At 42.5% G+C, this 23,345-nt stretch overlaps 1 protein-coding gene across 1 annotated transcript in view; it reads right to left on the bottom strand.

Annotated features, from left to right (window-relative positions):
- The window catches only part of LOC143276730 (serine hydroxymethyltransferase, mitochondrial-like), a 49,175-nt gene that overhangs the window by 5,726 nt on the left and 20,104 nt on the right, over positions 1 to 23,345 (bottom strand). Inside the window, exons 2-11 of the mRNA XM_076581394.1 lie at positions 22,480 to 22,632; positions 20,838 to 20,917; positions 19,204 to 19,404; positions 17,836 to 17,917; positions 14,464 to 14,586; positions 11,942 to 12,081; positions 8,023 to 8,188; positions 5,963 to 6,062; positions 4,096 to 4,251; positions 623 to 730 (exon numbers count right to left, since the gene is read on the bottom strand). Coding sequence (XP_076437509.1) covers positions 623 to 730; positions 4,096 to 4,251; positions 5,963 to 6,062; positions 8,023 to 8,188; positions 11,942 to 12,081; positions 14,464 to 14,586; positions 17,836 to 17,917; positions 19,204 to 19,404; positions 20,838 to 20,917; positions 22,480 to 22,632 — 1,309 coding nt within the window. The remainder of the gene's footprint in view (positions 1 to 622; positions 731 to 4,095; positions 4,252 to 5,962; positions 6,063 to 8,022; positions 8,189 to 11,941; positions 12,082 to 14,463; positions 14,587 to 17,835; positions 17,918 to 19,203; positions 19,405 to 20,837; positions 20,918 to 22,479; positions 22,633 to 23,345) is intronic.

Here is a 23,345-nt window from a genome sequence, read left to right as displayed (position 1 = left end):
ATGGGATCGAATCCCATTCCCACCAGAATTTTTCTTCCGCAACAGCCAAGCGGTTAAAGCATTGGACTTTCGATCTGAGGGTCCTGGGTTCGAATCACGGTAACGGCACCTGGTAGGTAAAGGGTGAAGATTTTTTCCCGATCTCTCAAGTCAACATAATGTGCAGACCTGCTGGTACCTGAACCCGCTTTGTGTATGCATGCACGCATAAGATGCAAGATCAATGAGCAATGCACAAGCACAGACTTGCACACACACACACATATATATATATATATATACACACACACAACATATACAGACCTGTTCATACACACACATATATATATACACACACACAACATATACAGACCTGTTCATACACACAAACACACACACACAGACAGACATGCTCTCTCTCTCTCTCTCCTTCCCTCTCACATGCACACACAGAGACCTGTTCACACACATACACACAAAACTGCTCTCTCTCTCTCGCACACACACAGACATGACCTCTCTCTCTCTCACACACACACACACAGCTGCTCTCTCTCTCTCTCACACACACACATAGACACCTGCTCACTCACACACACACAAACACAGTCTCTCTCTTTCTCTCTCTCCCACACACACTTACTGGTATGTTTCTGCACGTTAACAGCGATGTGCACCCCTCTGTCCAACAGATCCACAACACGGTCAAAGTCGGCCTCCTTGAATCCACGACTGGTCAGTGCAGGGGATCCTGACACACAAACACACACGTCGTCAGCACACACTTCAATCAAACCAATTCGTGTTCACGGGCGCAATAGCCGAGTGGTTAAAGCGCTGGACTTTCAATCTGATGGTCCCAGGTTCGAACGGGTTCCTCGGTGACGGCGCCTGGTGGGTAAAGGGTGGAGATTTTTCTGGTCTCCCATGTCAACTCATGTGTGCAGATCTGCTTAGTGCCTAAACGCCCTTCGTGTGTATATGCACGCAGAAGATCAAATATGCACGATAAAGATCCTGTAATCTGTGTCGGCATTCGTGGGTTATGGGAACAAGAACATACCCAGCACGCACCCCCCAAATACAAAATACAAAAATGAACGATGAGTGCCCAATGGCAGCCGTCAGTCGGCTCTACCCAGGTAGGCAGCCTGCAGTTCAAATAACTATGTTTGTAAAGCGTTTAGAGTTTGGTCTCTGACAGAGGACAGGAGCTAGTTAAGTATCCATATCATCAACATCATCATCATCAATGCATGTTTTTTACAGCTCTGTCGACCACAAAGGGGCCATGTCAGGACTGACTACCCGTCACTTCACTAAAAACAAGAGAGGCAAGGCCTTCAAGACTCACTTGTGATAAATCAAGTCCCCTAGCATTAATTACAGAGTAATTCCCCTTTTTTACTGTCTGCACCAAACGTTTGCAAAATAAATAAAAAATTCCATGCTTAGCAAAAGAAGTTCCTGTTTGAACAAAAAATGATAATAATGACTGCTCTTGTTGTTGGGTCAGAATATCAGATCAAAGTGCCAAGTTTTGAGAATACAAAAAACATAAATATAACAGTAAATGCAGTTTGCATATAATTAGCCTTCTTTTTTTATTTTTTGTGCCCATCCCAGAGGTGCAATATTGTTTTAAACAAGATGACTGGAAAGAACTGAATTTTTCCTATTTTTATGCCTAATTTGGTGTCAACTGACAAAATATTTGCAGAGAAAATGTCAATGTTAAAGTTTACCATGGACACACACAGACATACGGACACACACACACACACACACACAGACAACCGAACACCGGGTTAAAACATAGACTCACTTTGTTTACACAAGTGAGTCAAAAAAGTCCAGGAGAACATGAAATAGTGTTTGAAAAGGACAATGAAATCAATGCTAGACCAATTCGTCCAAGTCTCGCCCAGTCCGTGTCAAATTTAAATCAAGTTAAATATATTGGCAATAATGTCAAAAGACACAATTCAACAGTATCTGCTTCAGCCCACTAATTAAGCCCCCCTCCCCCCCCCCCCACGCCCCTCCTCCCCCCCCAGCCCGACCCCCTCCCTTGCAGTGAAGGTTAGATTTGTCAAGAAAACACATGTTATCAAATTCCATGTCAAAATAACACAAACGCATTCCATCAAAACCCACTGAAGCCTTGCACAGGTAAAGCGACTTCAAAGAATATACACAAACACTGACAAGTTCACTTCAGTGATTTCATATTTTATTAGTTTTCAAGGGATTTACATATTTTGCATACCCAGTCCACTTAAAATCAAAAATCAAGATAAAAAACATTGATTTCTATGCTCTAGAGCTCTAATAATAATAATAATTCAATAACTACTACTAATATAGTGAAAAGTGAACTGGGATATGGAGGAATCGGGAATAGGGGAATCAAAAGTAGGTGGATCAGAAATATGGGAATAAGAAGTAGGTCAATCATGAAAAGGGGAATAAGAAGTATGTGAATCGGGAATAGAGGAATAAGAAGTATGTGAATTGGGAATACAGGAATAAAAAGTATGTGAATCGGGAACAGAGGAATAAGAAGTATGTGAAACGGGAATAAGAAGTAGGTTGATCAAGAAAATGGGAATAAGTAGGGGGATCAGGAATAGGGGAATAAGAAGTAGGTCGATCAGGAATTGAGGAATAAGAAGTAGGTTGATCAGGAAAAGGGGAATAAGAAGTAGGTCGATCAGGAATTGAGGAATAAGAAGTAGGTTGATCAGGAAAAGGGGAGTAAGAAGTAGGTTGATCAGGAAAAGGGGAGTAAGAAGTAGGTTGATCAGGAATAGGGGAATAAGAAGTAGGTCGGCTGGGAAAAGGGGAATAAGAAGTAGGTCGATCAGGAAAAGGGGAATAAGAAGTAGGTGGATCGGGAATAGGTGAATAAGAATTAGGTGAATTGGAATAGGGGAATAAGTAGGTGGATCAGAAAAAATGGGAATAAGAAGTAGGTCGGTTGGGAAAAGGGGAATAAGAAGTAGGTAGACAGGGAATAGGGGAATAAGAAGTAGGTGGATCGGGAATCGGTGAATAAGAATTAGGTGAATTGGAATAGGGGAATAAGTAGGTGGATCAGAAAAAATGGGAATAAGAAGTAGGTCGGTTGGGAAAAGGGGAATAAGAAGTAGGTAGACAGGGAATAGGGGAATAAGAAGTATGTGGATCAGAAAAAGGGGAATAAGAAGTATGTGAATCGGGAATAGGGGAATAAGAAGTAGGTTGATCAGGAAAAGGGGAATAAGAAGTAGGTTGATCAGGAACAGGGGCATAAGAAGTATGTGAATCGGGAATAGGGGAATAGGTAGGTGGTTCAGAAAAAGGGGAATAAGAAGTAGGTTGATCAGGAAAAGGGGAATAAGAAGTAGGTCGGTTGGGAAAAGGGGAATAAGAAGTAGGTCGATCAGGAAAAGGGGAATAAGAAGTAGGTCGATCAGGAAAAGGGGAATAAGAAGTAGGTCGATCAGGAATAGGTGAATAAGAAATAGGTGAATTGGAACAGGGGAATAAGTAGGTGGATCAGAAAAAAAGGGAATAAGAAGTATGTGAATCCAGAATAGGGGAATAAGTAGGTGGATCCGGAACAGGGAAATATGAAGTAGGTTGGTTTGGAAAAGGGGAATAAGAAGTAGGTCGACAGGGAATAGGGGAATAAGAAGTGTGTGGATCAGAAAAAGGGGAATAAGGAGTATGTGAATCGGGAATAGGGGAATAAGAAGTAGGTTGATCAGGAAAAGGGGAATAAGAAGTAGGTTGATCAGGAAAAGGGGAATAAGAAGTAGGTCGATCAGGAATTGAGGAATAAGAAATAGGTCGATCAGGAAAAGGGGAATAAGAAGTAGGTGGATCCGGAACAGGGGAATAAGTAGCTAGATCAGAAAAAGAGAAATAAGTAGGTGGATCCGGAACAGGGAAGTAAGAAGTAGGTTGGATGGGAATAGGGGAATAAGAAGTAGGTTGATCAGGAATAGGGGAATAAGAAGTAGGTGGATCAAGAATGAGCCGGTAAGAAGTATGTCAAGTCGTGAACAGGCGGAGTAAGGATGACGCCCAATACAATACAACGCTCAAACGTGTTGCCATGGCGACACTCACCGAGTCGTAGACCACCAGGCGTCATGGCGCTCTTGTCCCCGGCGCACGTGTTTTTGTTGACGGTGATGTAACACAGCTCCAACACACGCTCCACGCGTGCTCCGTCCGTGCCGTGAGGTCGGAGGTCAACCAGCACCAAGTGGTTTTCTGTGCCTCCTGTTGTCGTGACACACGAGATCAGACACTTATTAATTCGTTTTTTTCTCTCTCTCTCCTTAGCAATGGAGGTTTTATTTTTATTCAATCGATACAATACTTCTTCTTCTGCGTTCACTCGTATGCACACGAGTGGGCTTTTACGTGTATGACCATTTTTACCCCGCCATGTAGACAGCCATACTCCGTTTTCGGGGGTGTGCATGCTGGGTATGTTCTTGTTTCCGATCGCTGACATCAATTACAGGATCTTTAACGTGCGTATTTGATCTTCTGCTTGCATATACACACGAAGGGGGTTCAGGCACTAGCAGGTCTGCACATACGCTGACCTGGGAGATCGTAAAAATCTCCACACTTTACCCACCAGGCGCCGTAACCGTGATTCGAACACGGGACCCTCAGACTGAAAGTCCAATGATTTAACCACATGTGCAATAAACATTTGACGCAATGACAAACAACCCATGGCAACAAAAGCGTTATCCTCTGGCAAAATTGTGTAAATCCACTCCAACAGGTATAATACACAAATATTCACGCACGCACTCAAAGCCTGACAAGCGTGTTGGGTTATGCTGCTGTCAGGCATCTGCCCAACAGATGTGGTGTTGCTAGCATGCAGGCGGATTTTTCCGGATGCAGTGATGCCTCCTTTAGAAACTGGAATTGAAACTGAAACTGGCAGCCAACATGGCGGTGTAAATAAACAAAACGTTCATACGTAGAAAACGTTACATGACAGTCTGAGTGTCTATGTGTGTGTGTGCCTGAAATATAACTGAATGGCACAGGAAACTTCTTCTTCTTCTTCTGCGTTCACTCGTATGCACACGAGTGGGCTTTTACGTGTATGACCGTTTTTACCCCGCCATGTAGGCAGCCATACTCCGTCTTCGGGGGTGTGCATGCTGGGTATGTTCTTGTTTCCATAACCCACCGAACGCTGACATTGATTACAGGATCATTAACGTGCATATTTTATCTTCTGCTTGCATATACACACAAAGGGGGTTCAGGCACTAGCAGGTCTGCACATATGTTGACCTGGGAGATCGGAAAAATCTCCACCCTTTAACCACCAGGCGTCGTCACCGTGATTCGAACCCGGGACCCTCAGATTGAACGTCCAATGCTTTAACCACATGTGCAATGACAAACCACCCACGGCAACAAAAGCGTTATCCTCTGGCAAAATTCTGTAAATCCACTTCAACAGGTATAATACACAAATATTCACGCATGCACTCGAAGCCTGACAAGCGTGTTGGGTTATGCTGCCGTCAGGCATCTGCCCAATAGATGCAGGTAGATTTTTCCGGATGCAGTGATGCCTCCTTGAGAAACGAACTGAAACTGGCAGCCAACATGGCGGGGTAAATAAACAAAACGTTCATACATGGAAAACGTTACATGACAGTCTGAGTGTCTATGTGTGTGTGTGTGTGCCTGAAATATAACTGAATGACACAGGAAACAAATGGGTGACGAGTGCCCAGTGGCAGATGCCAGTCGGCTCTACCCAGGTAGGCAGCCTGTTGTGCAAATGACCCCGTGTTTGTAAAGCACATACAGCTTTGTCTCCAACCGAGGATAGGCACTATATACGTGTCCATATCAAATCAAATCAAATCAAACTATTTACACTGAAAGAACACCTGGTATACTCAACAGGGGTGCTCCAGATGTAGATGAGATACATGGTACGTACCAGACACGACCTTGTATCCTCGTTTCAGCAGCGCCTCACACATGGCTTTGGCGTTGTTTAGAACCTGTTGCTGGTACTGTTTGTACTCTGGCGTCATGGCCTGGGGACAGAGCAGCATTGTACTGTATTGTATTATACTGTACTGTACTGTACTATATCATGTTGTACTGTACTGTATTGTATTGTATTTTTTTCACCTGAAGATGCTCTTGTATGGCCAGCTGAAGGAAGGCCACCACGAACTTGGAAGACCCTGCAAGCGCTTCAAGGACACCTTGAAGACAAACCTCAAAGCCTGTGACACAGAAACCGCTTCCTGGGAAACTGATGCCCTTGACCGCTCTCGCTGGAGGATGCTGTGCTCTAGTGGCATAAAGACGTTTGAAAACAAGAGAACGCTGGCCATTAAGGAGAAGCATGAGCAAAGGAAGCAGGACTCAACTTCTGGAGACGTTTTCCCTTGCAACACCTGTGGGAAGAGCTGCGCATCCAGAATCGGCCTCTTCTCCCATATGAGGACACACACCGACAGATAAGCCTGCCTGCCTACTCATCCGTCTGTCTGACTGGGAGACTCCATTCCTACTGAAGTGGGTACTTCTATACAATTTGTCAGGAAATCTGTTGTGATAAAAGAGTAATACAATACCATGCAATACAGTAAAATACAATATAGCCATATTCATGCACATATCTTTATCTTAGATTGCTTATAGCCTTGGCCACCACTGAAGGCCACACCAGGACTAAAAACAATGCCAACACTGTTCCTGTAGAACCTGAAAACAACACCAACAGTTTCAGTTTCAGTAGCTCAAGGAGGCGTCACTGCGTTCGGACAAATCCATATACGCTACACCACATCTGCCAAGCAGATGCCTGACCAGCAGCGTAACCCAACGCGCTTAGTCAGGCCTTGAGAAAAAAAAAAGAAAGAAAAAAAGGTGAATAAATAATAGATAAGCGTACATAAATAAGTAAATAAATAAATAAATAATAATTATAATATATAAAAAAAGGGGTAGTAGTAATAATAATAATAAATAAATAAATAATAATAATAAATAAATAATAATAATAAATAAATAAATAAATAAATAATAAATAAACAAACAACAACAACAAAATAACAACCCTCACACACAAACCTCCCGGAAAAGAAAACTAGGCACAAGTACAGTCATTCTATGGATATAAACCTGGGACATGCCTCAAACACTGACATTCTGTCAACAGTTTGCCAGAAGACTAAAAAAAACCCAACAAAACAACCTGAACAGAAACATAATAAACAAAATTATACACACACACAAAAAAAAATATATATACAGACTGACAACAGAGATATGAGTGTCAGCTGGCGTCCAGTTGGCTTCAGCTTTCCTGACAAATGAGCTATCCATCTTTTTTTAATTTTTATTTTTGACTCACTTGTGTAAACAAAGTGAGTCTATGTTTTAACCTGGTGTTCGGTTGTCTGTGTGTGTGTGTGTGTGTGTGTCCGTGGTAAACTTTAACACTGACATTTTCTCTGCAAATACTTTGTCAGTTGACACCAAATTTGGCATAAAAATAGGAAAAATTCAGTTCTTTCCAGTCATCTTGTTTAAGACAATATTGCACCTCTGGGATGGGCACAAAAAAATAAAAAAAATTAAGCCTAATCATATGCAAACTGCATTTACTGTTATATTTATATTTTTTGTATTATCTAAACTTGGCACTTTGATCAGGTATTCTGACCCAACAACAAGAGCAGTCATTATTATCATTTTTTGTTCAAACAGGAACTTCTTTTGCTAAGCATGGAAGTTTTATTTATTTTGCAAACGTTTTGGTGCAGATAGTAAAAAAGGGAAATTACTCTGTAATTAATGCTAGTGGACTTAATTTGCTTTAAACTGATCTTTCTCATCTTAAACATTACATTTTGAAATTATACTCAATACATAAAAAGCTTGATTTAAAAAATTTTTTTTTTTAAAGTGTATCACAAGTGAGTCTTGAAGGCCTTGCCTCTCTTGTTATTTTTTAAATAGATGAGTGGTGTGGTATCTCACCTCCTTCAACGCCACAGCCACGCCAGCAATCTGGTGTTCGTGGGGCCCGCCCTGCAGGGCAGGGAACACCGCGTTGTTGATCCGCTTCTCAAAGTCGTACATGATGTCCTTGCCTGTCTTCTTGTCCACGCCTTTCACTCCCTTCCGGTAGAATATGATGCCAGACCTGTACAAGGTGGAAAGGGATGTAAAGGGTGGTGGTGAACACACACACACACACACACACATACATTCACCACAAGTGGATACGCCAGAAACAGTGAGTACTTACACAGACACAGGCACAAGAACATAAACACATACATACAGACAGACAGACACACACACACACACTTACATACATACACACGCACGCGCGCACGCGCACACACACACACACACAGAGACTTGCATCTGTGTGGTATTATTGTTATATCTATTTCTTCATCTGTGTTATCTATATATTCGTGTATATTTGTCGTACATGACCTCCTTCCCTGTCTTCTTGTCCACATACGACGCCTTTCTCACTCCTTTCCGGTAAAATATAATTCCAGACCTGTTGGGAGGAGGGGGCCAGTGGGTCAGGGAGGGGGGGGGGGGGGGGGGGGAAGGAGAGGGGGGATACACACACATAGAGACTTGCATTTGTGAGGTAATTTTAATGCATGTCATGTATGAATGTGAACAGCTGAAAACTTTTTTTTATATTTATATTTTTATTTAAAAAAATTTTTTTTACTTCATTCCTTTACAAATTTGCAGTTTCATCTGTTAATAATAATAACAACAATAATAATAATAATAATCATCATCATAAGAAGAAGAAAAACAAAAATAACAATACTAACAACAACAATAATAAGAATAATAACTAGTATTCAAATACACACACATAGAGACTTGCAACAACAACAACAACAATAATAACAACTAGTATTCATATGGCATAAGCTCCCCACATAATGGGCTCTAAGCACCTTACATAAAACAACACATATACAAAAGTGCACAACAACATACCACAGCACATGAAAAAAAAAACAACCAAAAACAAACAAACAAAAGAAGCCTCACAGGTATGCATATCTGTATACACCAAGACAACACTACAAATTGCAGATAACAATTAAACACACAGACACACACACACACACACACACAGGGATCCACAAACACACACACTCACACAGACACACACACAGAGATCCACAAACACACACACTCACACACACAGCACACACATGCATGTGCACACACACAGTTAACACTAACCCACAGGCACACACACACTACATAATGATTTCAACAGAGGGGGTAGAGGGTGGAAAAAAACAACATCATGGGGTGGGTAGGAGGAGACAAACAAAGCAGACGAACATCTAGGCTTTGTCACATCCACAAGGCCACTTGTGCATAGAGAAGGAGACAACAGCAGCAAAAACAACAACAACCCCACTATTCGGAACAATTTTGACGTTGGCTTAACGTTGGAATAAATTGTGATCGAGCATAACAAAATACGGCGAAATTGTAACATCTCTGCACACACACCCACACACACTGTTCCCACCAACATCACAGCAGCCTGGTGTCTCACCTGGGTCCCCTGAGCGTCTTGTGGGTGGTGTAGGAGACAACAGTGGCAAAACACACACATAGATCCACAAACACACACACTCACACACACACACACGCATGCATGTGCACACACACAGTTAACACTAACCCACAGGCACACACACACACTACGTAATGATTTAAACAGAGGAGGTAGAGGGTGGAAAAAACAACAACATGGGGTGGGTAGGAGGAGACAGACAAAGCAGACGAACATCTAGGCTTTGTCACATCCATTGACGGGCGCAATAGCCGAGTGCTTAAAGCGTTGGACTGTCAATCTGAGGGTCCCGGGTTCGAATCACGGTGACGGCGCCTGGTGGGTAAAGGGTGGAGAATTTTACGATCTCCCAGGTCAACATATGTGCAGACCTGCTAGTGCCTGAACCCCCTTCGTGTGTATATGCAAGCAGAAGATCAAATACGCACGTTAAAGATCCTGTAATCCATGTCAGCGTTCGGTGGGTTATGGAAACAAGAACATACCCAGCATGCACACCCCCGAAAACGGAGTATGGCTGCCTACATGGCGGGGTAAAAACTGTCATACACGTAAAAGCCCACTCGTGTGCATACGAGTGAACGCAGAAGAAGAAGAAGTAGTCACATCCACAAGGCCACTTGTGCGTTATTTTCAGTTTCAGTTTCAGTAGCTCAAGGAGGCATCACTGCGTTCGGACAAATCCATATACGCTACACCACATCTGCCAAGCAGATGCCTGACCAGCAGCGTAACCCAACGCGCTTAGTCAGGCCTTGAGAAAAAAAAAAAAAAGAAAAAGAAAAAAAAGGTGAATAAATAATAGATAAGCATACATAAATAAGTAAATAAATAATAATTATACGATAAAAAAGGTAGTAGTAGTGTTGTAGTGCGTAGAGGAGACTACAGCAGCAACAACAACAACCCCACTCGTCGGAACAATTTTGACATTGGCATAACGTTGGAATAAACTGCGATCGTGCATAACAAAATACAGTGAAATTGTAACATCTATGTACTCACACACACACACACACACATCATCACGAACACACACATATACGCACGCACGCACAAACACACACACCTCTTCACGAACACACACGCATACGCACGCACGCACACACACACACAATAAACTGCGATCGAGCATAACAAAATATGGTGAAATTGTAACATCTCTGCACACACACACACACACATACACACACACACCCACACACACTGTTCCCACCAACATCACAGCAGCCCGGCGTCTCACCTGGGTCCTCTCAGAGTCCTGTGGGTGGTGGAGGAGACAACAGTGGCAAAACACACACACACACACACACACACACACACACAGATGCCAACCCCTGACACGTGTTTGTAGGAACAATCAAGAAATCTGGTAGGAACACTCGGACTCCAAGCCACATCAGTAAACAGGCACAGACGCTGTTTGACCAAGACGCAGGGATCAGGTTCGACATCGGTCATTGACGCATTTAATTTTGAAATGACCTATTGTTTTTCAAGTTGCCAGGTCACATGACTTATTGTTTTTATGACCAGTCGGTCAACCAAAGTAACCATCTCTCTCTCTCTCTCTTTAACGATCGCGATCGCTTTGTCGTCTGTTCCTACAGGAAATGACTATAAACTGGTTTATTAAAATACGGATCCGTGACGAAACGAAATCCGAAACGAATCTTTATCGCTGCCTTTCGCGAGCTTCGGCGAGAAGAATTGGCGTTCCCACTTTTGCATTAACCGAGTGCAGTTCCGGGAAAACTGAAAGTAGACTTCTGCTTTCAGTTTACAATCAGACCGGTCGACAACGGAAAAATGCCTCCTGTGCATTATTAAAGTTTGAAAAAGCCCGGGACGGGTGATATTTGACCTATTGATTTTCAAAATGACCTATTGATTTTATGTTCTTCTGGTCATATGACCTATTGTCTATTGAACCCAACCTGATCTCTGAAGACGCAACTTGATTCAGCCACGTTCTCTCTTGTTTGGGCAAATGATGAAGCTGACTGGTCCACTCAATGCTGTTTGAATGTAACGTAACCACGCATGCGATTAGCCGAGCATCATCACATGAGACTAAAGTTAGCGCTGACTGCCCTGGCCTCGTGATCAATGAGTCTAGAGCATCTGGGTAATGTTACGACAGAAAAGCATGTGACCATGCTATGTGGTTGAGAATTCACTCGTCGGAACAATTCTGACGTTGGCGTAACTTTGGAATAAACTGCGATCGAGCATAACAAAATACGGTGAAATTGTAACATCTCTGCACACACACACACACAAACACAACACACACACACACTCTTCCCGGCGTCTCACCTAGGGCCCCTCAGAGTCTTGTGGGTGGTGGAGGAGACGACGTCGGCGTAGTCAAAAGGGGAGGGAATCACACTGGCGGCCACCAGCCCCGAGATGTGAGACATGTCCGCCAGCATCACCGCCTTCACTTCGTCACAGATCTGTCATGATGATGATGATGATGATAATATCACCGCCTTCACTTCGTCACAGATCCGTCATGATGATGATGATGATGATGATAACTTCACTGCCTTCACTTCGTCACAGATCTGTCATGATGATGATGACGATGATAATATCACCGCCTTCACTTCGTCACAGATCTGTCATGATGATGATGATGATGATGATAATATCACCACCTTCATTTCATGACAGATCTGTCATGATGATGATGATGATAACTTCACTGCCTTCACTTCGTCAGATCTGTCATGACGATGATGATGATGATGATGATGATGATGATAACTTCACTGCCTTCACTTCGTCAGATCTGTCATGATGATGATGATGATGATAATATCACCACCTTCATTTCATGACAGATCTGTCATGATGATGATGATGATAACTTCACTGCCTTCACTTCATCAGATCTGTCATAATGATGATGATAATGATAATAGTAATAATGATGGTGATGATGATGATGATGACGATGATATGATGATAATAATAACATCACCACCTTCACTTCCTCACAGATCTGTCATGATGATGATGATGATGATGATGATGATGATGATAACATCACTGCCTTCACTTCATCACAGATCTGTCATAATAATAACAATATTCATAATGATGATGATAACATCACTGCCTTCACTTCGTCACAGATCTGTCATGATGATGATGATGATAATGATTATAATGATTATAATAACATCACCGCCTTCATTTTATCACAAATCTGTCATAATAATGATAATAATAATAATGATGATGATAATGTCACTGCCTTCACTTCATCACAGAGCTGTCATAATGATAATAACGATGATGATAACTGATAATAATAATGACAATGGTGTATAATGATGATGATGATGATAACTGATGATAAAGATAATGATAAGAAGACAAATGATTATGATAATAATGATAACACTACTTCTATTACTACTGCCATTAACAACAATAAATGCTATCACTATTACCATTACTACTACAAATACTACTTATAATGATGATGATGATAAAAATAACAATAATAAAAATAATAACTGACAATAATAATAATAACAACAACAACAAAATAATAAAAGTAGCAACAATAACAATAATAATGTACATTTGTACAGCACCCTTTCTTTCTAAGAGCTCAGGAAAAAAAAAATCTCCATCCCTTCGCCCCCCACAGGTGTGACGAGGAGGTGGGATGGGGGGATCGAACTCAGGAAATTCAGGCAAGAATCCAGCACTCCTAACCATTTGACCACCACACCTGTCATGCCCCCCCCCCCCCACCACCCGTCCCTCGCCCCCTCCTCCACAACCTTCTTCTTTGTTTGTGGGGCTGCAACTCCCACATTCTGATTGATTGTTTGATGTGGATACTTATATAGCGCCTGTCCTCGGTCAGAGACCAAGCTCTAAGCGCTTTACATACATGGGGACATTTGCACCACAGGCTGCCTACCTGGGTAGAGCCGACTGACGGCTGCCACTGGGCGCTCATCATTCGTTTCCTGTGTCATTCAATCAGATTTCAGACGCACACACATACACACTCAGAGGGACATGTAACATTTTACGTGTATGACCGGTTTTTTTAAAAAATTTTTATTTACCCCGCCATGTAGGCAGCCATACTCCGTTTTCGGGGGTGTGCATGCTGGGTATATTCTTGTTTCCATAACCCACCGAACGCTGACATGGATTACAGGATCTTTAACGTGCGTATTTGATCTTCTGCTTGCGTATACACACGAAGGGGGTTCAGGCACCAGCAGGTCTGCACATATGTTGACCTGGGAGATCGGAAAAATCTCCACCCTTTACCCACCAGGTGCACCGAGATTCGAACCCAGGACCCTCAGATTAAAAGTCCAGCGCTTTAACCATTCGGCTATTGCACCCGTCTATTTACTCGTATGTACACGAGTAGGCCTTTATGTGTATGACCGTTTTTTGTTTTTTTTTAACCCCTGCCATGTAGGCAGACATACTCCGTTGTCGGGGATGTGCATGCTGGGTATCTTCTTTTTTCCATCACCCACCTAACACTGACAGGGTTTACAGGATTTATAACATGTGTCATTTGATCTTCGGTGTGCAAATTTACATGCAAGGAGTTAAGGCACCAGCGTAACTCATCTTCTGTAGGCATATACATACAAACGCGGTTCAGGAAACAAGCAGGTCTACAGATATGATGACCTGGGAGATTGGAAAAATCTCCACCCTCAACCCAGCAGGTGCGACAAGGGATCGAACTTGAGCAACAATCCAGCATTCTAACAATCTGACCACCGTACCCACTGTGTACCACCACTCCTGGTATCCCCCCCCCCCTCCCCACTCCCCCAACTCACCTCTCTGTAAGCCTTGTAGTCCAGCAGTCTGGAGTAAGCAGTGGTGCCGGCGATGATGAGGCGAGGGCGGAACAGCGCGGCAGTTTCCCGCAGTTTGGCGTAGTCGATGAAGCCAGTCTTGGGCTGCAAACATAATAATAATAGTAGTAGTAGGCCTCCTTCGGTCATGGCTGACCATGGATAGAGTATATCCAACCTAATGTCTAACTGGGCTGTCTGCTTGGACCAAGCAGCGTCGCCTGTGACTGTAGAGACCAATGCGAGAGAGACAGTCTCTGTCGCAGCGGTCACATGTGTAAGCTGATGCTGGTCTGTTGGCTGCGGTCCCTTTTCTGTGAGCTCGCTTTTCTGCTGCAGCAGCTGACAGTTTGTCCTCACTAATCTGTAGCTGATTCTTGAGAGTGCTTCTCCAGCTGTTGCAGTCATCTGTAAGGTCCTCCCAGGACTCAGTGTTGATCTCAGTAATAATAATAAGTGGACATTTATGAGCGCTTTGCACATTGCACAAAGCGCTTTACAATCCACACAGACATGCATATGAAACACACTAAACTCACAATCATGCACAATATATATATATATATATATATATATATATATATATATATATATATATATATATATATATATATATATATATATATGTGCGCATACAAATTCGTACGTACAATACAAACATGCATAAGCCATCCATACATACATACATTTGATGCACACACAATACAGTGTCACAACTACACCTTCACAATCAACTAACTACTGTCGTGTATGAGGAGAGGGTCTAGAGGAAGTGCTGCTGGAAGAGGAAAGTCTGGAGGTCAGATTTAACTCACTCAGTACAGCCAGTCCTCTCTTCTCCTCTACACAGACCCCTCGGATGTCCAGTGGGTGTCTGAATGACCCAACCTTTAGCTTCCGTCGTCAGAATTGTGGTATTCTTTGTCAACATTCACGTCTTCAGTATAAGAGCCTTCTGCTTGCAATATTTTGATGATGGTAATTGGGGTGAAACGCTGTTAACGTCGTCTCTTTCGCTGTTCGCATGGAGAGAGTTAAAGGAAGGCATTGAGAGGCTGTGACGGATGTGGTGAGGCAAAGAGTTCCATATTTGAACACCAGATCATGAAAAGGCTCGACCACCGTGCTGTTCTCTTTAGTATTTAGGGATGCGGAAGGTTCTATCATCGGCAGCAGAGCGAAGACAGCATGTATGTATGTAGCACCGGCTTTCCCAACCACCATATCACATACCTCTCTTCAGACTCTTTTCCCACTGAAACATTTCCTGCATATGCTTGCTGTAATCTTTTTGCTGGATGTGCTCTCTGTGTTGATTTGTATGCATTTGTGATGATTTTTTTTGGTGTTGTGATGCTGGTTCCTTGGTGTTTATTTTAGAGCAGTTAAAGGATGGAATGCACTGAATAATTCAACAAAAACAGCTAAAACTATTGACCAGTTCAAGAATCTTCTAGACAATGACTCTAAATCATTAATAAAACCATTCGATTTTGATGAATGAACATTTAAAAAATTTCATACGCATGTATGCAACCCTAAACTATTTCTATATTAATAGCCAAAAAGGCATAAAAAAAAGTCCCAAATTCTGTACCTGTACCTGTGAATGTGATGTGCCTTGTTTTGCTGTGCTTTGTGCCTGCGTGATTCGAGACTGTGATGATGCCTGCCTTGATTTACATATATTTCTGTCGCTTTGTCTTACATATGTGTATTTTAGCCAAAGTCATGCGAGATTGTGTTGACTTTGTACATATTTTTACATCACTTAGTCTAAAATTTGAATATTTTTATTGTAAAGCGCAGTGAGCCCCATGTGCGATGGGAGGACTATTTGTATTTGTATTTTGTATTTGTATTTCTTTTTATCACAACAGATTTCTCTGTGTGAAATTCGGGCTGCTCTCCCCAGGGAGAGCGTGTCGCTACACTACAGCGCCACCCATTTTTTTTGTATTTTTTCCTGCGTGCAGTTTTATTTGTTTTTCCTGTTGACGTGGATTTTTCTACAGAATTTTGCCAGGAACAACCCTTTTGTTGCCGTGGGTTCTTTTACGTGCGCTAAGTGCATGCTGCACACGGGACCTCGGTTTATCGTCTCATCCAAATGACTAGCGTCCAGACCACCACTCAAGGTCTAGTGGAGGGGGAGAAAATATCGGCAGCTGGGCCATGATTCGAACCAGCGCGCTCAGATTCTCTCGCTTTCTAGGCGGGCGCGTTACCTCTAGGCCATCACTCCACTATGCTATATAAGCCTGCATTTCATTATTATTATAATAATAATACCTGCCGGTGCTTGTGGCTCTTACCTTTATTTTGCTTTCTATAACGAAAATATGAACTCATTTACAGCTTAGTCTTTTGTGAAGGACTATGACTCTCAAACTATGAGGCACAATTGCACTGGCTCTTTGTGCTGCAGCCCTGGGGGCTAGCTGGCCTTTGGGAAATATCCCAACGCCGACTGTCCCAAAGCCTTCTTGGCCGAGAGATTGGGGATGTAACTTGGGCAAGACGCTCTCCACTAAAGTCAATATTCTAGGCCAGGTAACTAGTTGGGGCAGCAGTTTCCTCCTCTGCTGTTCTGGAGGTCATAGTCCGACACAACTATCATACAATGAATAAATAATTAAAAAAAAAAATCTTTCTTTTTCTCCCAGTAATTTTCTTTTTCGTCCTGTTTTCTTTTTCTTTTTTTTTCTTCTTCTTCTCATTATATATATTTTTTATGTATTGATTTTTATTGGTAATTTTTTTCAACAATGACATTTTCACAAAAAAAGCAGCAGGCAACAACAACGACGGCAATACATCTACTGCTAATAATAACAAGAAGTAGAAGAAGAAAGACAGTAATGCGAATTTGTATTGCAATTACAAAATTATGTATGTGTATGCATTCATGTTTGTTCGAGTGTGGTGTGTGTGTGTGTGTGTGTGTAAGTGCATGCATGCATGTGTAAGAATATGGAAAAGTGTGTGTGTGTGTGTGCATATGAGCATGTGTTTATATATGTGCATGCGTGAGTGAGTGCACGATTGTGAGCATGCATGTGAGAGTGTAGATATGTATATACAGAGTGTGAGTGAGTGTGTGAGTGTGTGAGTGTGTGAGTGAGTGAGTGAGTGAGTGAGTGAGTGAGTGAGTGAGTGTGTGTGTGTGTGTGTGTGTGTGTGTGTGTGTGTGTGTGTGTGAGTGTGTGTGTGTGTGTGTGAGTGTGTGTGTGTGTGTGTGTGTGTGTGTGTGTGTGTGTGTGTGTGTGTGAGTGTGTGTGTGTGTGTGAGTGTGTGTGTGTGTGTGAATGCATGCAAGCACGTACACGACTAGACCACAAGACAGTCACTCACATCCAGTCTATAGGGCATGGACTCAAAATAAAGCGAGGTCGCCGACACTCGTTTCGTGTCCGTCATGAATCCGTGGGTCAAACTGCACACAAAGGTCACGAATCACTCACCATTCCTGTTGACAAAACTTCATGATAACAGAACTGTATTTCTTATTTCTCTTTTTCTTGTCACAACAGATTTCTCTGCGAAATTCCGGCTGCTCTCCCCAGGGAGAGCGCGTCGCTACACTGACAGTGCCACCCATTTGTTTGTATTTTATCCTGCCTGCAGTTTTATTTGTTTTTCATATTGAAGTGGATTTTTCTACAGAATTTTGCCAGGGACAACCCTTTTGTTGCCATGGGTTCTTTTACGTGCGCTAAGTGGATGCTGCACACGGGACCTCGGTTTATCGTCTCATCTGAATGACTAGCGTCTAGACCACCACTCAAGGTCTAGTGGAGGGGGAGAAAATACTGGCGACTGAGCTGTGATTCGAACCAGCGTGCTCAGATTCTCTTGCTTCCTAGGCGGATGTGTTACCTCTAGGCCATCACTCCACTGTATATAATAATAAATATCACAGGAAAAAAGGAGTAATCTATAAATATCCTAACAAAGGGGGAAAAAATAGGCGAACAGTCATGGCTTTACCATAGGAAATCAATCCAGCTAATTCTCTATCTGGTAGCAAACAATCAAAACCTAATCATGGGACATATCAATCAATCAATCAATCAACCTATCAATCTATCTATCTATATCTATTTTTCTGTCTATCTATCAGGTAGGTCCAGGCCCATCAGTCTGTTGTGAGGTAGAGGAGCGCCATGAAGAAGAAGAAGAACAACAACAACAACAACAGCAAGACAAAGAAGAAGAAGAAACGATGAAGAGGAAGAAGAGGACAAAGGCGAAGACGAAGAAGAAGAGACGAAAAAGAACAAGAAGACGACGAAGAAGAACAAGAAGACGACGAAGAAGAGGAAGAAGAAGAAGACAAAAACAAAGACGACGAAGATGACAAAGAGGATGATGAAGACAAAGACCATGAAGACAAAGATGAAGAAGACAAGGATGATGAAGAGGAGGAGGAGGAGGAAGAGGAAAAAGAAGAAGACAAAGGCGAAGAAGAACAAGAGGAAGAAGACAAAGAACAAGACGAAGCCGAAGACGAAGAAGAAGACGACGAAGAAGAACAAGAAGAAGATGAAGAAGAAGAAGACAAAGAAGAAGACGAAGCCGAAGATGAGGAAGACGATGACGAAGAACTAGAAGAAGACAAAGAACAAGACAAAGAAGAAGACGACGAAGCCGAAGAAGAACAAGAACAACAAGAAGAAACAAGAACACCAACAAGACAGCAACAAAGCAAGCCATTCTCACTGTCCCCCGTCAGGCAGGTCCAGCCCCATCAATCTGTCGTGGGGGTTGAGCAGCGCCGTGAAGACGGCAAAGTTGGCCGGGCTGCCCGAGTAGGGCTGCACGTTGACCCCCCACTTGTCCGGGTCAAGGCCAAACACCTCCAGCGCCCTCTGCTGGCACAGCCGCTCCATCTCGTCAATGAACACGTTGCCCCCGTAGTACCTGGGGAGAGCAGGAAAGGAAAGGAAGAAAACCACACAATGATCTGCTGGACAGTCACTGATCTGCATGAAGTGCAGGGTAATGTGTGTGGTGTGTGTGTGTGTGTGTGTGTGTGTTGGAGCTCATGTACGTTTATATGTATTTGACTGTGCTTTCATATCTGTGAAACTGCATGTTCGGTGCATATCTGTTATGCATGTGTGGGGTGTATATGTGAATGTGTGTCTTCATGTTTTACATCTATTTGGTTATTTATTTATTTTTTTTTGTACATTATAGTTATTTATTTATTTATTTGTGTAAGCTTATCTATCATTTATTCACCTTTTTTTTCCCCACAAGGCCTGACTATCATTTATTCACCTTATTTTTTTTTTCCCTCAAGGCCTGACTAAGCGCGTTGGGTTACGCTGCTGGTCAGGCATCTGCTTGGCAGATGTGGTGTAGCGTATATGGATTTGTCCGAACGCAGTGACGCCTCCTTGAGCTACTGAAACTGAAACTGATCTGCATGAGAGGATAACTTTTCAAGAAACTGTGACGATAATAACAATACTACTACTACTACTACTAATTATGGTATTTATAAGGCGCAAAGTCTTGATGAAATCAACTCTAAGCGCAATGATTACTGACTTACACACATTCAGTTATATGATGGAGTTTGGGAGGGTTAGCAGTACACACACATATAATGCCTGCCGAGGTTGTAAGCTCTCCAGGGCTGAATGTATCAGTATCAGTATCAGTAGCTCAAAGAGGCGTCACTGTGTTCGGTCAAATCCATATTCGCTACACCACATCGTCAAGCAGATGCCTGCCTGACCAGGGTTGAATGCCACATCAACATCGACTGACATACTGTATTTTTTAAAAACATCGTATTATCATAGATCCAATATTAATTAACCACTTGAATTACACATTATGTACTTGCACAGTGATGTCACTGATGACATTATCACACACACACACACACAAAGGAATAACTCTCAAAGGTTGAAAATTAATTCACACATTTTATCTAAAGTGGTATATCTCCAGACCATGATATTCTCAGCTGACTGTTCTGGACTCTGCTTCATGACTTAAAAGCACCACTTTTGATTTTTTGTTTCTTTTTTTTATTTTTTATTTTTTTTATTGGCACTTTAGGGTTTAGGACTGGACTTAAAACAACACTTTCGTGTGTGTGTGTGTGTGTGTGTGTGTGTTGGTTTTTTTTTTTTTGTTTTGCTATTTTTTGATGGCACTTAAAAGGGTTACGGACTGCGAAAAAGAAAATAACACCACAAAATGAAAGAGAAACAAGGGAAAAAAAAAGAAGAAAAAAAAAAGGGGGGTTCGGGGTGGGGGGGTGGGGCATGGGGAGATGGGGGTCTGGAAGGGAAGGAGACCAAAACAAAAAAACAGGGGGGAGTTAACCAACGCACCTGGCCCCAGGGTAGCCCTCAGAGTACTTGTTGTTCATACAGGACCCCACAGCCTCCAGCACCGCCCGGCTGGCAAAGTTCTGCGCATCATTACAAACATCGGCTTCAGTTTCAGTCCCTCGAGGAGGCGGTCACGGTCACCGCATTCGGACAAATCCATACACGCTACACCACATCTGCTGGGCAGATGCCTGACCAGCAGCCTAACTCAGCACACTCAGGAAGGAATTTTGTTTAATGTCCCGTCACACATATCGGTGATTGAAGACATTTTGTTAAAAGCATTTATGAATACATCTGAGTATTATCAGTTAGAAGGGGTGGGAGATGTGGATGAATGGAGGGTTGGGGGAAACTGGGCAAATGAGGGTAAAAATGTGGGTGAAATTTGGAAGAAAAAAAACAAAACAAAAAAAACACCCCTCTAAATACAGTTACAGGAAATTACTTGAAGGACTTTGTAAAAGAGAAGTCGTTAAACTGACAAGCGAAACTGATAATGAATGCAAAAAGTCAATGCAAAAAATGAAAAAAAAACAAAAAAACCCCGCTGACATGGATTACAGCACACTCAGTGTGCCTTGAGTGCATGCTTATATAACTATTCGTGCACCTATCAGAGTGGATTTCTTTTTACATAATTTTGCAAGAGGACTTCTTTTGCGTTCGTGGGCTGCAACTCCCACGTTCACTCGTGTATATACGCGAGTGGGCTTTTACGTGTGTGACCGTTTTTACCCCGCCATGTAGGCAGCCATACTTCACTTTCGGAGGTGTGCATGCTGGGTGTGTTCTTGTTTTCCATAACCCACCGAACGCTGACATGGATTACAGGATCTTTAACGTGCGTATTTGATCTTCTGCTTGCCGTATACACACGAAGGGGGTCCAGGCACTAAGCAGGTCTGCACATATGTTGACCTGGGAGATCTGAAAAATCTCCACCCTTTACCTACCAGGCGCCGTCACCGTGATTCGAACCCAGGGACCCTCAGATTGACAGTCCAACGCTTTAACCGTTCAGCTATTGCGCCCGTCATGCAAGAGGACAACACTCTTTGTTTCCATGGGTTCTTTCTCTGTGCGCCAAGTGCGTGCTGCACACGGGACCTCCGTTGATCGTTTCGTCCGATTTTCCAGTCAAACTTGGGAGAAAGGGCGAGAGAGCAGGATTCGAACCCACACCCTCATGGACTCTCTGTTTTGGCAGCTGAGCGTCTTAACCATTCTGCCACCTTCCTCCTTCACCACAATCATCAACATTGTATTGTACATGTATTTCTCTTTTTATCACAACAGATTTCTCTGTGTGAAATTCGGGCTGCTCTCCCAAGGGAGAGCGCGTCGCTACACTGAGAGCGCCACCCCTTTTTTTTTAAATATTTTTTTTTAGTGTGTGTGGCATTTTTTCTGCCTACAATTTCATTTGTTTTCTTATCAAAGTGGATTTTTCAACAGAATTTTGCCAGGAACAACCCTTTTGTTGCATCATAATAATGATGATGATGATGATAATAACAACAACAACAAATAAATTATAACAATGATAATAACAATAATAAAAACAACAATAATAATAACAATATCACTAATAATAATAATATACAGTACATCTTTTCACCGCTCTCAAGACACAACTCACCTCCGACGCGATCAGCTCCAGCCCGTGTGTCTGACGGAACTTCTCTTTCTTCAGGATGGCCATGACCTCGGGGTCAGCGCTGTCCAAGGTCTCCTGACCCGACGCCATCTGACGGCACTGCACCGCCACCGCATGTCGACACTTCTCCAATGTCTGTCATCAGAAAGGTGAGGACATTGTATTGTGTTTTGTATTGTATTGTATTGTATTGCATTGCACTGTATTTATTGTGTCGGTCATCAGAAGGATTGCGACACTGTATTGTATTGTATTGTATTGTATTGTATTGCGTCTATCATCAGAAAGATGGGGACACTGTATTATATTGCGACACTGTATTGTATTGTATTGTATTGTATTGTATTGCGTCTATCATCAGAAAGATGGGGACACTGTATTATATTGTGACACTGTATTGTATTGTTTTGTATTATATCGTATTGTATTGTGTCTGTCATCAGAAAGATGGGGACACTGTATTGTATTGCATTGCATTGCATTGTATTTATTGCATGAATAGATCTGTATATGGACATAAATTATAATCTTACTACATGTATGCTCAAACAAAGCTCTGTTCTGTTTAACAAATCATGAAACTACTTCTTTTTTAATGACTTATAAATAAATATAGCAAGATTCGCAAAAAAACGTTTATCATTTGTAGAAGAGAGAAGTAATACTAACCGAAAATTACTTGGTCTGCTATAGAGTATCTCAGTGGAATATATCTTTGTCTCAAGTCATCTAACTGAACTGAAGTGAGAGAGAGAGAGGGGGGAGAGATCGAGGGAGGAAGAGAGAGAGAGCGAGAGAGGGGGAGAGAGAGGGAGAGGGGGGGAGGGAGAGAGAGAGGGAGAGGGGGG

The sequence above is a fragment of the Babylonia areolata genome, chromosome 32 (genome assembly GCF_041734735.1).
Source record: "Babylonia areolata isolate BAREFJ2019XMU chromosome 32, ASM4173473v1, whole genome shotgun sequence".
NCBI lineage: Eukaryota > Metazoa > Mollusca > Gastropoda > Neogastropoda > Buccinidae > Babylonia > Babylonia areolata.
This window is presented reverse-complemented; position numbering and strand designations above follow the sequence as displayed.